This window comes from Pelmatolapia mariae, linkage group LG10_11, assembly GCF_036321145.2.
Source record: "Pelmatolapia mariae isolate MD_Pm_ZW linkage group LG10_11, Pm_UMD_F_2, whole genome shotgun sequence".
Lineage (NCBI taxonomy): Eukaryota > Metazoa > Chordata > Actinopteri > Cichliformes > Cichlidae > Pelmatolapia > Pelmatolapia mariae.
The window spans coordinates 43,986,848-44,004,006 of record NC_086236.1 but is presented as its reverse complement, the minus strand read 5'-3'; the positions used below and the strand labels follow the sequence as shown (position 1 = coordinate 44,004,006).

General features: G+C 39.6%; 1 protein-coding gene across 1 annotated transcript; it reads left to right on the top strand.

The window, feature by feature from the left end:
- Positions 1-11,270: 11,270 nt before the first annotated feature.
- On the top strand, positions 11,271-16,125 carry oprd1b (opioid receptor, delta 1b). The gene is made up of 3 exons (XM_063486044.1): positions 11,271-11,811; positions 13,093-13,448; positions 13,622-16,125. Exons 1-3 carry the CDS (start codon positions 11,600-11,602, stop codon positions 14,149-14,151), a joined length of 1,098 nt encoding a protein of 365 aa, XP_063342114.1. The 5' UTR covers positions 11,271-11,599; the 3' UTR covers positions 14,152-16,125.
- Positions 16,126-17,159: the final 1,034 nt, after the last annotated feature.

Here is a 17,159-nt window from a genome sequence, read left to right as displayed (position 1 = left end):
TAGAACTTGACCTCAGCTTCTACAGATGGATGTACTCTGTGGTATCAAGGGATATAACAGTCAAATGCTTTTCTCAACCTTTTAGCAGGTTTCCTTTTAACAGAGAAAGCTGATGAGCCCCTGCCACAGAAACAGTCATGTGTATAATAAAATTCTGTCTCATCCGGCTGTTACATAAGCCTTTTCCTCTCTCCCCTCATGTAATTTTTGATTTTTCTAATAACAGTTTTTGTACATTTTTGCAAGCTCTGTGTCTGTGCCTTACACTCCTGCAATTGCTAGAGAAGTACCTTGTGCTTTCTTCCATCTCATTTCCCACCTGACACCCATTTTCATACTGCACCGTCACTACAATTTAGCGCAGATATCCAGCGACCCTCAAGGAAATTGTCCAGTGAGAGCAGGAGTAAGGATAGTCAATGGAAGAAAATAACGTGTGTGTGTGTGTGCGTATAAACATAATTAGTGTAAAAACCTTCAGGTAAAGAGGCATTAAAGATTTATTGCTGAAATATTGCAGGCCATTTGGAGTGTGTGTTACAGACATGCTCCATTAAACAAACACTTGTCAATTAACAAAAGAGCAGTTCAATTACAAAACCATTTATTATTCCTTTTTCAAACCATTACTCAGGCATATGTTAACAGCCCAGAATCACCATCTGTGCTGCAGAAGTCAGAAGTGCCTTAATGTCCTGGCAAAGGACCTAAATGCATGATTTAAAAGGCAGGCAGAGTTACATTTTATTCAGATTGTGGAGGAGTCGAATGAGAAACACAAAGCAGCAATTCTAATTCCAAAATTCTTCAAAAGTGGCCCAAAAACGTCGAATAAACGACAGGGAGGAAAGCAAAGGGAAACAAACAGGTATATAAGGAGCTTCCAAAGCAAAAGACAAAAGGGAAACTAAAAGAAACAAACATGATTTATTGAAGTACAGAGTTTGAGTAATAAACCATTTGTTGTTTAGACTGTGAGGAAGCTACATAGCAGAGCAGAGTCCAAGAGCAGAGCAGGATGGGAAGTAGGACAGAGCTATTCTGCCAAGAGGAGTGCTCAAATATGCAGCCAGAGGTGTAAAGGATCACAGGTGAGGCAGGACTTACTCAGACGGTTCAGTGCATTTATTCACAGTGCCAAAACTGTTCAAACAGAAGATAAACTCTAGGGAAGATCCAGGGCTTCCGTACGACAGGGATAATCCACAAATCCACACAGATCCAAAGCTTCAGTCACAAGAACACAAAACAGCTCACTGCTCTTTAGCCAGGGTGTACTCCAGAATCTGCTGACAAGGAAACAGGTAAGCACCAACACAGAGATAAAAGCGCCAGATCACACCAGCTGCTCTCTTTACACCATCCACCAAAGACTGAAGGTCTTCCACCGCCTTAACTAGTGGCCACAGATGAGGACAGCAGGAACAGGTGTGTGACTGCATCATGTGTGTGGAAGTAAAAGGTGGGAAATTGAGGAAGGCCCCGTTTCAGCATCAAAACCAAAACACACACACGAGCGAGAGGAAATGGACAAAAGGTGGTGAGCCAGCATGGCGAGGACAGAGGGATCGTGACAAGAAGATTGTTGGTGGCTACTAAGTCATTGAAGGTGTATCCTGTACAATTATTCAATCTGTGAACAAAAACAGTTCAAAGGAATCATTAAAAGTCCACAAAACACCACGACGTTCATGCCCGTGATGAATTTATGCAAACTTTTGGCAACGACTTGATACGACAGATGCCCAAGGCCAGTCGGGAGGAGTCAACACAACAGGGGCGAATACAGAGAGCAACAGGAGCTGAAACTATTTTAAACCAACATCGTATTGTCAACCTAAATTTCACTGAATCAATATTATATTACTAATACACTTACCACTTTTCAAATTCAACGTCAAATTCTGTCATTGATTATTGATTGATTAATACTGAAGCAGATACATCACAAAAGAAGATTAACAGAGCCTCAGTGGTATTTCAGCAAAGTACCAAAGTAACATTAGGCTTGATGTAACATGTAAATGACAACAGACAACTTCAAGTCAGTTAAAAACACAAGTCTATTTCATCTTTTTAACGTCACATTCGGTGAATTCGCTCCTACATCTTGTACTGCCTCCACCCGGTCTGGATCGAAGCTGTGAACTGCCAGGGGAAACTGCCAATTTGCTGAGTCAGAAGACATAAAGGAAAAAAACTGAATAAGCACGTGAAAAAAATATGATAGGACCACACTTTGCTCAGATTTTCCAATTTGTATATATCTTTCTGTCTATTTCCCTAATTCATCCTAGCAAACATAATCATTCTAGGTTCTATCAGTTACGTTAGCAAGTAAACTTCACTAAATGACATTTTAGAAGTATCTGATAGTGACCACTCTGACAGTCATAAATATAATGTGTGTTTTACAATACGCATACAAAATAAGATAAGATAAGCTTTGCTGTCATTAAGCACAAGCATACAATTAAATTACTGCTATACTTGGTATACTTGCATATAAACAAATATGAACAGTCAGACCATTAGAATTAAAGGGCAATAAAAAACAATATGTCCCGTTCTATTATAGATAAAAACAAGAGATATGTAGGTAATAATCCTGACGATAGCAGCTTTAATGGCATAGGCAGGCAGTGATGGATATTACTGATTAAATAAATACATTATTAACTCTGATGTATTCACAGAGGAGATTTATGGAGTATGGTAATATTGTCTACCACGAGATCATCTCCCGGGCAACTATAAATCAGTGACTTGTCAATCTCATCATTGTCACCTGATCCGCTATCACTTATGAGCAGGACTATGAATCAATGTCGTTCCTGTCACACTGCCAGGTTTCATCAGTATTTTAATGTTGATCCGACATTTATTTAGCAGTGAGATTTCAATCTCAGCCATAATAACGATTCAGATGAGAACAATTTTTTGGAGCTGTCTTCCTATCTGTGAGTGTTTAACAGGTGAGGACAATAGGATCAAGGGGAGGAACAAGAAGACTAATGGAAGTGAACAGGTAACTGGATAAACACAGAATAGAAAACACAAATAAAAAGACACGGAGCAGACAAATCCAGGATAAAAGCCCAAAAGCACTCAAGGAACTAAGTAAACAACATAAAACAGGAAATAGCTAAATAAACACTGAAGTCGGGCTTGTCACATAACCCCGAGTGAATAATGTTTTTCCAGAAGGAGAGCTGCTCCAGAATTTGAACCTTTAAAAAAAGATATATTTAAAAAAAATGCCTGAGAATGCCTCTTTGGTTTGCTGTGTTGCCTCTGGTCACGCAGCATTACAACAAATCATGTCCCCCTAAATTTTAGGCTCTAGCATCGCTCTCACCGTAAAAGACAACAAAGCTTGACTACAAAGCTCACGTTAATGGCTGACACAACGTGTGCTGCAAGCATTTTAAATTAGCACATGCTGCCTGGGTCTTGTCAAATCTACATTGTGCGGGCTGTCTCTTCCCGGTGGAAATCAGAAAACCTCATCAAGTCCTAGACCCAAACAAATCACTGTTGCATAATTATCAACAGAAACTGCTGAAACTCATTATCCATTATTACTAAATATGGCTGTGAATGGAAAAACACACACACTCAGAAGAAAACAGCATCTTGTGGATTTTCATTTAGCTTGTCCATATTCAGACAGAGGATTGTCAGTCACAGCTATCATGTCAGGGGAGACGTTCTCTTTACATAAGAAAATATTATTACCTCAGTATTGTTAAGAAAGGGGAAAAAACACTGAATGGATTTGGCACCAATGCTTTCATTATTGTTTGAAGTGATAGCTCGAATTAATCCGAATAATTAATTTTGTGCACACCAGTCGACCAAGTCTAAACTCTGTATTCATAAGACATGAGGTTGGAATTTAATAATGGAGGGAAATATATTTGACTATGTGTTCTCTGTCTGTATTTATGCCCACTATTTATCAAGTTATGAAGGAAAAGACCACAGACATAAAACGAAGGAGAAGACTAAACCTCTCCAAGGACGCTATAGCACAAATAATATTCTTCAATATCCTGAAAATGACTACCAGGCTGTGCTGACAGCTCAGTAGTTTACAGGCTCATAAAAATCGTGAGCAGCTAACTTCTGTGGTAGTTCATTTCAGATTTGACTGTCAAATTATAATCATAAAATCGTTGTGGAAGAAGGCGAAAGAACATTCAAATTAATATAGCAGTAAGTGAGGCTGAATTTTACATATTGTATTTGGAAAACTGACAATTGACAGCAAAATTGACAGCATTATTAATATTTTCACTCATTGTCATGTTGAAAACAAATAGTTTGAGATTATTTGAGTTTAGAGAAATGTTATACTGCAGAAAGCAGCCATCCATAGATGACTGTGGTCATAAGGGATGGATATCATCAGCAACAACACTCAACCAGGCTCTGGTGCTTAAACGATGCTTAGTTGGTATTAAACAGTCCAGAGTGTGCCAAGAAAACATCCCTCTCACCAGAGTTGACAAAAGTACAGACAAAAGTCCAACAGCTAGCAACACACTGTGTGACAGACTGCCCACAATCACTTTGTGTGTTTGCTGATACTTGTTGAGCTGATAAAAACACTGAAATTACCCGAAACTTAAAAAATATTACTCCCTTTATGCTTGTTCCTCTTCTGTAGCGCTAGTTGCGATTCATGGACACCTGCAGTCCTTCTGGTGTTGTGACAAAAACAAAGCAAACAAAGAAAATTAATCTTTTAAATCCTGACTCATCCTGTTTTATGCGACATCCTCTGGTGATTAATAAACGAACAGGCCTGCCTTTCCTGTGGTTCTGTTTAGGCTCAAGTCTGTTTGATGTTTGGAGGCGAAATAATAACTCCCCTCAAATACGTTAAACCAAAAGTAGGTTTTTGAAAACGTACTGAAGTAAAGTACCTGAAAATTGTACTTAAGTACAGTAACAAACTATTGGTACTTCTTTGCTTCCCAACTCTGCCTCTCACCCATTACACCACCATCACTATCCTGAACTCATACAGTGAGGTCCATATATATTTGCACACTGACACAAGTTTTTTTTTTTTTTAAATCTGTTTACTGAAACGCCTTCAAATTTCCCACACGTGGGACTAATAAAGGTTATCTTATCTGATCTTATCTTAATTGTAGTTATATAATAAACATGGACAGACTGTTAGCTTTTATTTGAGGGTATCCACTTTTAAATTGGATGAAGAGTTTAGGAATTTCAGCTCCTTAACATGTGCCACCCTCTCTTTAAAGGGGCCAAAAGTAATTGACTCAAAGTGTCTTTCATGGGCAGGTGTGGGCAGTTCCTTCGTTATGTCATCAATTAAGCAGATAAAAGGCCTGGAGTTGATTTGAGGTGTGGTGCTTCCATTTGGAAGACTTTGCTGTGAACAGACAACGTGCGGTCAAAGGATCGCTCTGTGTAGGTGAAACAAGTCGTCCTTAAACTGCGAAAACAGAAAAGTCCGTCCAAGAAACTGCTACAATATGGCAGAGCATTAAAAAGAAGGAAAGCCAGCGTCTGCTGATGTCCATGAGTTCAAGACTTCAGGCTGTCATTGTCAAAGGGTTTTCAACCAAGTATTAGAAATGAACAATTTATTTTCAGTTATTTAATTTGTCCAATTTTGAGCCGCTGAAAAGGAGGGATTGAATTAAAAAATCCTTAGCTTCTCACCATTTTCTGCAATCTTTTTGTTCAGCCCACTGAATTAAAGCTGAACGTCTGCTGAAATGGTAATGTACAGAACAAAAATTAGAAAAAAGTTTTCTCTGTCCAACTATTTCTGGACCTCACTGTACACGGCAGGTTCAGTCAGGTTTTCCTGTTGATTATATAATTCAGATCCTACCATCTGCATGTCACAGCAGAAACTGAGACTCATCAGACCAGGCGATGTTTTTCCAATCTTCTGTTGTCCAGTTTTGGTGAACCTTTGTGAACCATAGCCTCAGTTTCCTGTTTCTACTGGCAGAAATGCCACCCAGTGTGGTCAGCTTGCAGCCCATCTGCTTCAAGATTCACTGTGTTGTACACTCAGAGAACTGCTACTCACTGGATATTTTCCCCCCTTTGAATCGTTTTCTTTAAATCCTACAGATGGTTGTTTGGGAAAATACCAGCAGTTTAGCAGTTTTTTAAATATTCAGACCAGCTGTCAATCATGGCATGCTCAAAGCCACTATCATCACCTTTCTTCCTCTGTCTGATACTTGATTTGAACTTCAGCAGGTCATCTTGATTATGTCTGAATGCACTAAATTGCTACAGTGTGATTGGCTGATTAGATAATTGTTAATAATATGATGGCTAGTGAGTATGTGATTATAACAGACATATTTAGGGACATAGTGCAAGTACAGGAAGCAACTAAGTGAACCTTCTTCAGTGCAAACTCCTTTGGTGCTGTTTGACTTGAGCACAGCATTTTTCCTCCCCACTGCATTCAATTAAATATATTGAAACACTTTCTGTTTAAATTCAAAAAACTGAGCAAATACACCCTTTGCTAAGCTCCTCGCCATTATCAATTATTTCTTACACCCCAAATCATAAATATTAAAACTACAAACCTCTGACTTGCCCTACCTTCATTACAACCATCAACTATTATTAATCTGTGTTCAGTATAATATCATATAAACATGGTGTGCTTATCCATATCTTTCTCAAACGTGATTTAAAGATGTTCTGTTTAGTTTTAAACTCCGGTGCTAAAGCAGAATAAACAGGTGTGAGATGATTTGTAGACCAGAGCAGCTTTGCTGTGCACCATGACTGAATGAAAGCACAGCAGGGTGTCTGTGTACTTCCCTGCAAATTAAAAATGTTGGCCATAAGCACTGTCACTGCAACGAGGGAAATGCATTTTTAGCTGGCACATGTAAAAGATAAAAAGTGTGTATTCCTGTTCAATTTTCAGTTGCCTATTTATGCAAATGTCTCCTCTGGCAGCAACTCATTGCATTTCGGTATACAGACATGGTAAAGATAACCTGCTGAAGTTCGAACTGTGCTTGAGAATGGGGAAGTGACTTTGAACACAGGATCTTGAATATGAAAATGAGTTCACTGTACACAAATTACCTCCACAGTCACCAGAAATCAATCCAACAGACTACCTTTGGGATGATTCGAGAGATTCCAAGATAACAACTCTGCAGCACGTGTCGGATGCTATCCCGGCAATATGGACCAATGTTGTTGCCGAGCAATGTTTCCAGAACCCTTTAATTAAAACAGGTCTGAAGGCAAAAGGATGTTTAATCAGATAATAACACAAGGTGTAACTAACAAAAATGTCCTTTAATCTTACAGCCAAGACAGAGCATGGGTGATTGCTTCCACTGTCCTTCAGCTCTGACAGATTCAGAACGTACGGCTAAATGATAATATTATTTTAAAAAGCCTCCATATATTTTCTTTTTAGTTTCTCATCCATGTAATAACAGAAGAGAAACTCACAACGTGAGGAAATAAAATGTCAAGCCATGTACTTTATTCTCTGACCTTTAAGAAGTTAAAGTATTAAAGGCTCACATCAGAACTGCTGTTGTGTGCACGAAACAAGGGACTAATTCCACACAATACAATGTGAAAATGCAATGTATAGACACTGAAAAGTTAATCTATTTAAAATTATTCATTAAAACTAAACAATCTGTCGGGAGCTTACAGGAGTCTGCCTGTCTTATGTGATCATTATGAAATCAAATATGCAACATCATCGTTGTATCTTTATGCAAAAACCCAACGAGTTCACTTTCATTTGCCCGTACTCTGTATTCCCTGCTATGAATGTGATGGGTTCAGGAAAGCAGCATAATGTTTCCCAAGGTTTCCATTGGGCTGATGAGTGATGCGGGTAATCACACTGCCTGTACACACTAATCATGAGTGATTCTCCCCGAGGAGCGAGGAGAATATAAACAAGAGCAACAGCAGCATTTTGTTCCTGCTGGTGACTCTACGTCCAGACCCATTTCTGTCTCCTTTGCAGCATATTTCCACCAGTTATAACAACTGTCTACAGAGAAACATGCATCTCAACATGCACACTCTTTCATTATAGGAAGCACCTGCACAGAACTAACACACTACAGTATTTTTAGTCCTATTCATTAACAGAGTAGATAGTCCTCCAACGTAACCTCTGTGGCATACATTGTTCTCCCACCCAGAAATTAAATGGAGTGAGTTTTGTTTCTGAACTGCTGAGTAAGTCATTTAACGCTGGTGGGATGTGCTGTCCCACTTGAACTATTGTTTTTGAGATTGATTGCTGTGATCAGGGCCGCCAGAGGTGTGTAAGTATATAAGCTAGATATACACAGAGCCCTCAGCAGGGCTTGTGGGCTGAATTTAATGAAATGTTTGAAGGAAAATGTCTGTGTGACAGTAACTGTGACCTCTCCACCTACGCGCCTCCTTCCTATCAGCTTACGCTCACTTTTGAGGCACTTTTATATCAGCACATGACCCTCTTAGCACGGTACTCTGTTGAGAATGACAAAGCTGTAGTGCTTTCTAACTTTGTTTATACGAGCCATTTAATCATGAAAGTTGGGCATGAAAATAAAGATTGTGCAGAATTACTCATTTTTAATATACAGCACAAAAATACCACAAGATAACTATCCCACAATGCAATTCTCTACATTTTATTGATGTTAAAATGGTCATTACAGCCACCAAGAACAGGAGGAGGCCTAGTTATGGTGCAGGTGCCACTGGCAGTGCAGAACCAGGCCAACGAGATGGCTGACCCTCCCTGAGCCTGGAACTGCCAGAGGTGTCTTCCTGTTAAAAGGGAGTTTTTCCTTCCCACTGTTGCCAAGTGGTTGCTCATAGGGGTTTGTCTGTTTGTTGGTGTTTTCTATGTATGATTGTGGGGTCTTTATCTTATAATATAAAGCACCTTGAGGCAACTGTTGCTGTGAATTGGTTCCATGTAAATTGAATTGAATTGGAATTGAGTAGTGTGAGTCTTAGCATATATCAGCATATATCTGTGACAGTTAATATTTCCCAGTTAGCATCTTTCTCCTTCTGCTCCATTATACTTTGGATGCAAATATTTTACTTTCTGTTTGTTTAAAACCCTAAGTTACTTTTCAGATTTTAATATATTAGTCTACTATTCATTTTTCCACATTATTATAGATAAAGTTGCACCACATAATAAAGATTATTCAAATGCTCTGTAACAGCAACATTAAAGTGATGTACATGTGAATAAATCCCTACTGTTAAAGCCTATTTTAAAAATCCCAGAAAAGCACCTGTTTGATACTCTCAGCTTACATTTTCCAGGGTTTGTTGTTTAGCCTTGTGTTGCAGGAGTTGGTTTGAGTTTCATGGGAAGGAATGAAAATAGTGAGGTAGCCTTAGTGTGACTCTTGTGTCAGAAGCCTAACTTTGGTCCCAGCAGTTCTCTTGTTTTTGCCACCTTCACCACTAAATTGAATTGTGCAGCTGTGTTAGACAGAGCGTGTCAGTTTTAAAGAGTACAAAAAAGACAATGGGAAATCTCACAGAGATTTTATAGGAAAAGAACAGCAAGCTGGAAAATGATGGAAAGGTAAAGGATCACTAAAAGTCAGAATCAACAGACATTTGACTGAACATCAGAAATGTTAACCTGGCTGTTCTCAAGGAACAGTCCTCTTCACCAGACTTCATAGCACTCAAACCAAAACACTGAACAACTGGTAGATCAGTCGAATACAAAACACAAGCTTGTGAAATCTAAAAATGCTCTTTTCTTAGGGAGACACAAATAGTCTATTTCAAAGGCACTGCAAAGGCATTAAAGTGTTACCTGTTATGGCTTACCAGAGATTATGGCTCTTTCATTAACTGGAGGTGATGGTTTGATCATTGCCTGTCTGTATGGCAGAGTTTCCATGGGCAAGATACTGAAAACCTAACATGTTCTCCAGCATGTCCATTGGTATGTAATAGGACAAATGCTGTATGTACAGCACAAAAACACTGTGTGAATGTTCCTAGTAAGTAAGCACTATATAAATGCAGTCCATTTACCATTTAAATGCTGCCGGTTCACTGCTTTGTGCTGCGCTGATGGCCGTTCCTTAAAGGTCAGTCTGCAGAGTGCATAGATTATTGCAATTTTAATACAGCCACAGGAGAATTTGTATCTGTGCATGTTAAAAAAAAAAAAAACCCCACATGTTAGAGAAAGACTCAAATGCATGACACACTCAATTTCAGGAGACATAAAGCATTACATGCTGCAGCCTGTTTGTAATGGTTTCTGATGTCCAGGTTAATGGAAAGGCAGCTACAGATAAATGAATGCTTTCATTAAAATTGGAAAAAGATGTCTGCTTGGCACTCTCAGAAAAAGAGTAATGAAGGACCTATATGATCTGCTGCCAGCCGTACATGTTAGGCTGAGTTGTTACTTCAGTAAATCTAATGTTAGTAAACAAATTAAATGTTCTAATAAATAAAAACAAAACAGTGATACAGTGATATCCAGGGACAAGAAAGGCTTCAAACACATTTATATTACTAAAAAATGGCCCTCACTTATTAAATATTCACCCAGAGTAAATACACAGTTCTCAAATGGAGGCGCATATGTATTTGTAGGCTTGCGTCAGTGTGTTTGCTCATATAGCTGTGATCAGTACTGTGAGGGTCATAAGCCGGTAATTTGGGACATTAGGGTTTTACAACTTCAAACTAAACATTTGCAACCCATCGCTAAACAGTTATTGGCTGATCTGCCATAACTAGGATGGATGACAGGAACAGCAGGAAAACCACAGGTTTACAGAGTGTGTTTGGCGAGATCTATTTAGGCAAAATTACTAAATTAGGGTACAAAGGTCACTGATAGGATTCATGAGTGAAATGATAAACTGGTTTAACCATTAAAAAAACAGCTAACATAATTGAGTTGTTAATAAAGCTGGTAATCTGGTGCCTCATTTTACCCTAATACATCATTAATGTGTAAAGTTCTTAAAGTGTTTCACTTGGCAGCATGTTTTTTCTTTCAAAAATATCAAAATCAATAAAAAGTTATCAAAGTATCACTTAAGATCTGCAGACTTCAATGGGGTTTTCACAACGACCTCCCAAAGGCGGTTCCAAATCACATGACTTCATTTGTAATTCCCTCTAACATCCACGCACTTGCTGCTATGCAGTAATGCTATCAAAAGCAAGCTAAATGTTTCACGAGCCTTGGTGCTGTCAGGTAGTAACGTGATGGTGACCGCCCGGTGAGAAGAGTCAGGCTGTAGAACATGTTATGGCAGCTTGGTTATGACTGGCAATCGTTTGATGATGAAGCATTTTTAATTCACGCGTTCTGAAAAAAAGTCTCTTTAGACAAGGTAAGAACTTGTCAGGGAAACGGTCTGCTTGTTCTTTGTGCGCCAGTGCGCAGAGACGCACGCGCCACTCACACGCGGGCGGGCGAGACGCAGAGGCACAGCTCTCACATCCTCCGAGCGCCCGATGACTTAATTTGTCGCACAGTTTTCGTGCGCTCGTACTTCTCGAATTATTTCGCTCTGTTCGCACCTGGATCCCCGCAATGGAGTTTTCCACTCTTCTCCCGGACTATTTCAACTCGGTCTCAGTAACTCCTTTCAATGTTACGCGCTCTGAGGATCTGCTTTCCATTCCTGGCAACGAGGCCAACAAGGACAGAAGACTTGTCATCCACGTTTGCATCACGGCTCTCTACTCTCTCATCTGCGTGGTGGGACTGGTGGGAAACGTGCTTGTAATGTACGGGGTGGTCAGGTAAGAAGGACACGCTATTCAGATAACGATAACGCAAAGGGAATGTGTTGAAAGGAAGACTAAATAATTTACTTGCTCGACACATTTTAATAGGTGAAAAGCGACACACTCATGCACATATGACAGAAACCCCAATATGGATAGGATAAATATGTTTTTATGTGATCAGGGTTTATTTTAAATTACCATAAAGTACTCTGTATGTTACGTATTAAAATGTAGCAGAACAATTTCACATATTTCTATTCGAGGGAAATCCATTTTCACTCTCGTACTTTATTTGTGATGGTCCCCTTTGTAACTGCCCACAGTGCCAGTTGCGCCTGAGAGCCGCTCTCCATCACATCCACCCACACACAACACACGCACACACACAAACACACACACCTCCCACATGTAAGAAGAGGATGGAGCGTAATCTACAGTTTGGCCCTGAAATTATTTAATTGCACCAATTATCCCTGTAAGAGAGTGGGGTTGTGAATTGAGATGATAAACCAAAGCTCAACCTTCAAATGCGATACTGTGTCGATATGATGTATTCTCGATTTCGGGGATTTTTTTTTGATTTTTGAAAAAGAAATGAAGAAAACTTAAATATATCACTCACACTCCCAGGCAAAGCAGTTACACACAGGATGAGATCAGTGTGCTGTAATACATAGATGTCTTTATACCTGGGAATAAGATGTGTCTCCCTCAATCCTTGCAGAGTCTGATATTTTACAGCAAAACACTTCAGAAACATAATTTAATCAAATGTGACCCACAGAGTGTCATGTTGTGGGCTGATGTGGAGCAATCCATATTAAAAGAGCCAGGCAAATGTTAAGCTGGCACTCAGAAAACACACACACACACACACACACACACAAAATAATTTTACTCTGAAATCAAGTAGGAGTTTGGAGGGCTTTGAGCTATAATCAATTCATTACATGGAAATGTGTTTTAATGGAGGCTCCAGAGAAGCTCATGAGCTGCTGTGCATTTAGTGTAGTGCTCTAATGACATTATGCACCTAAAAAAATCTTGTTTATATTTATAATATAGGAAATAGCAGATTATTGGTTTTATGGTTAAATGAATTAAATAAAACTTTGTAACTTTTAGACATTTTAATGGAAGTCGTGAGTCAGCCACACGAGACATCCTCTTTGCGTTATAGCAACAGCCAGACCTGGGAAGAAATCCAGTCTCCTCCAGCTGACAATTGTTGCCATCCGCTGTGTGTCACAATCTGTTTAAAGTGTGCTCTGCACTTTTCTTCCCACCAAACAGGTACACGAAGATGAAGACAGCCACAAACATTTACATCTTCAACTTGGCTCTGGCCGACGCTCTCGCCACCAGTACCCTTCCTTTCCAGAGTGCCAAGTACCTGATGAGCACGTGGCCGTTTGGGGAGCTCCTGTGTAAAGTGGTGATAGCCATCGACTACTACAACATGTTCACCAGCATCTTCACGCTCACCATGATGAGCGTGGATCGCTACATCGCTGTGTGTCATCCGGTGAAGGCCCTGGACTTCCGCACGCCCGCCAAAGCCAAGCTCATCAACGTCGCCATCTGGATCCTCTCCTCTGCTATCGGAGTCCCCGTGATGATCATGGCTGTTACCAAGGTGACAGAAGAAGGTGAGGGAATTTTCATTGCTGCAAAAAAAAAAGAGATGCTGGAAAATACTATCGCTCTGTGAAAACATACTGGCTGTTTAAAAGGAAAAATAAAACAGACTTTTGAGTTGTGTTATTCATTTTAGTTAGCTTCTCCTCCTCTTATTAAACTTGCAATTGTTTTACCTCCTCAGGAGTCACTTCGTGCTCTCTTGGATTTCCTAAACCGGAAAGGTACTGGGACACGGTGACAAAAATCTGTGTATTTATTTTTGCTTTTGTGGTGCCCGTCCTGGTCATCACCATTTGCTATGGGCTGATGATCCTGCGTCTTAAGAGTGTCCGTCTGCTTTCTGGCTCCAAAGAGAAGGACAAGAACCTGCGGCGGATCACCCGGATGGTCCTGGTTGTCGTGGCGGTTTTCATAATCTGCTGGACTCCCATTCACATCTTCGTCATTGTCAAGACCGCTGTGAAAATTGACCGCGAGAATCTCCTGACCATGGCCTGCTGGCATATTTGCATAGCTCTGGGCTACACCAACAGCAGTCTGAACCCTGTGCTGTATGCCTTGATGGATGAGAACTTCAAAAGGTGCTTCAGGGATTTCTGCCTGCCCTATCGCTCCCGCCCGGAGCAGAGCAGCTTCTCCAGAGTCCGCAACAGCATGCGGGAGCCCGCGTCCGTTTGTGCCCCTGCGCCGACAGCGAAGCCGCCCGCCTGACTAGGTATGGATCAGCTGGGTGGGAGAGCAGTGCATGATGACCTCCAGACTGAAGTCACTCAGTTCTCCACCACAGGAGTCTGAATTTAAACATGCAGGCTTCTGAGCTGCTGTTTAAATGAATGATTGATTGTTTTTTCCGTTTCATATAATGAAACTTTTATGTGTCACTAGGTTCTGGGGTGGGGGTTATTTCAGGACAATCACAAACATCCCCGTGTGTCCCTGTGTATGATAATATGTATTTAAAAATGCATATAAATTATTGCAGTGTTAAAAAAATACACACCAATAATGCACCTATCTCAACAGTACATGCGCACTGGAAAGCCAAAAAGCTGACTTTTAGCTTTAACTATGTTTGTGGGATTTCACATCCATATTAGGTAAACAATGGGAGTCATTGCCCCATGTGTGCTCAGTCCATAAATTAGCAGGATTTCCAGCAGGACATTGATCCTAAGCATACAGACATTGCCAGCAAGGTGTCTTTTTATGGCCAAGCGGTGGCGATTGTATGATTGGCCGAGTCAGTCAGCTGACCACAATCCAAAAAGATCATATGTTTTCCTTACTGAAAACCAGACCGACTGATGATGCCAGTCGTTGCTGGCAGAGCAAACACTGCTGTCTCCTCACATCTGTGGAGCACAGACTTTCACTGATTTACAGACAAATATCAGACCTGAGAACTTTATTGATTGACGCTTGTTATTCATCTAACACTAAAATTGTGGGATCGTTTCATAAAAGGGCTACCAATCTGTTAATCTTACACACAAACCGGTTTCACCCCGAAGGTTGATTTGATAAAGCTCTTTCAAAGCTGGTGACCGTTTTAGCCAATGTGCACTCTGCCACGTTAACTGGCCATGTCATCAGAGTGAGGTAGAGGTTCCTTTTTCTTTGGCGTTTTTGTTGGAAGTCTACTAAAAAGTGTCTCAACAACTGTTCAGCACTAGTTTTCTAACATCTTATTTTTTCATTTACAAATGTTTATTCTTGCAATTTAACAATTAGAAATTGCATGTTTATTCTCTTTCGTTAGCTCTGTTAGCTAGTAAAACCTCCACTATCTTATTGCTGTTGAGGTGAGTGATAGTTCTCCGTGGGCTGGTCACTAAAAGCAGATTCTTTCATGTCAACACGTTTAAAAACTCACTAATATCATGAATGTTAGGTTGAGGCTTTATTTGCTTTCTGTCGGTGATATTTGAACTAGCAGATGTTTTGCATAAGGAAAGATGCCGGTTAAAGAGATATCAAAAAACATGACAATACTGCCTTCGTGATTAAGCAGCGATGACTGTTTGGCTGACTCAATGTTTCCGCTCCTGTAGCAGTTAGGCAATAACCAAAAAGCTGTTCAGCTGGCAGATGGGTGACAAGCTGAAGGGGACAGTGGAAATGCAGTGGAAATGCTGTTTCAAGTCAGCGATAGATCACTAAATAGCCTCAAATTGACCTGGAGGAAAATCTGAATTAGATCAAATGCATTAGTGGGCAGGAAGAATCTTCCTAAACATATTAAACCTAATGGACAATTTTCCAGTGATGATTGCTGGACATTTACACAAGAGAGAGAATCCAAATTGATGCCTCTCATTTTGATAGTGCAGCAATGTAGTGTTGCTTTGGCAGTATTGTGTATATACACGAGTACGAACTATGTCAGATGTGTACATAATATCACGGTGTAATGATATTTTTCAGTATTTTCAATGTGATTTATTTTATTTCAGTGTGCTGTTTAGCTGTCGTACCATCGAGTCAAATCTGATATAACTATATACACATAGTTAAAATGTGAGGAGAAGTATTCCAGATCTTGAAAGGAAATAGGTCTCTGTCTCCTGTCTGGACAATCTCTAACTGGGTTTTTTATAGGCACAGTAAAAATGTCCTGCAGTGTGGATGATAGTATTTTCAGCTGAATGAAAGTAAGTAATGCCTTTTTCAACTTGTGTTTCAGTGTTTTTGCAGACAGATGTTTGACTGTCTGTGCTTGATCTTTAAAATCTGTTTATATTCTGCAGTATTTAAAGTACTTTAATGTGCATATGTAATAACTGCTTTTGTTTTTGAAAAAAAAAGGAGCCTCACTGTCATACAGACTAGTATAAGTTGTATCTTGGACTTTTATTTTGAAATATTGTTGATTATTATCACTGTTTCAATAAAACATCCACCTTTATGTGATCATTATTACAGATCCTGTTAAAAATTACTGACACTGTGGAAGTTTCACATGTGATCTCTTGGTTGGATTGAGTATAATGAGCAGGCAATGCAGATGGGACATAGTGTCATCTGGTGGCCTGAGCGTAGGGCGTTGGGGTAGGCAGAACACATTTAAAGTCCATCTTTAAATTAAGCACAATTTGAAATAAGTGTGGAATAATCCTGTGATCCTTGTATGAATGGAAGGCTGAGGCTGGTAATCTCCTGTACAGCACTGTGCAAAAGTCTCGAGACACCACTCACTTCTTTATATTTTGCTAGGAAAATGGGAATTTATTGGGAAAATTGTATGGGATATGTATTGAAACACACGTGAACATTTGCAGTTATTTATTCTGTTCTGTGAAAATTAATAGCCAGCTCTTGTTCCCACTGATGCAAATTACAATTTCATGCCGTGAAGTCATAACAACAACCGGTTAAAACTGGTTTGTTGTCTGGATTTTGATATTTAATTCTACCTTTTTATATTTATTTAGGTTAACTGTCTAATCATATTATGATTATTAAAAATAATCTACTTTTCTTGTCACATAATAAAAAGGCATACAATTCTGTATTCACACAAGTTATACACTTCAAATGTAAATGAAGGTGTAATACACTGATTACAAATCATTTCGCTGTACCTCATTATGTAATGACTGTAGCTGTTGTCGGTCTGTATATCTCCTCCTAGACAAGTGGACCAATTTTGATGAAACTTTGCTCAAAGACTACTAACTTCTGCATTTTATAGAAATTCCACAATCAAATATATTTGTACA

What these genes read in the sequence shown, in the direction of transcription:
- oprd1b (XM_063486044.1), top strand. Translation starts at nt 11,600, where the DNA reads ATGGAGTTTTCCACTCTTCTCCCGGACTATTTCAACTCGGTCTCAGTA. An exon ending in GTAATGTACGGGGTGGTCAG is followed by an intron (nt 11,812 to 13,092) that starts GTAAGAAGGACA and finishes CCCACCAAACAG; the next exon opens with GTACACGAAGATGAAGACAG. An exon ending in TACCAAGGTGACAGAAGAAG is followed by an intron (nt 13,449 to 13,621) that starts GTGAGGGAATTT and finishes TTACCTCCTCAG; the next exon opens with GAGTCACTTCGTGCTCTCTT.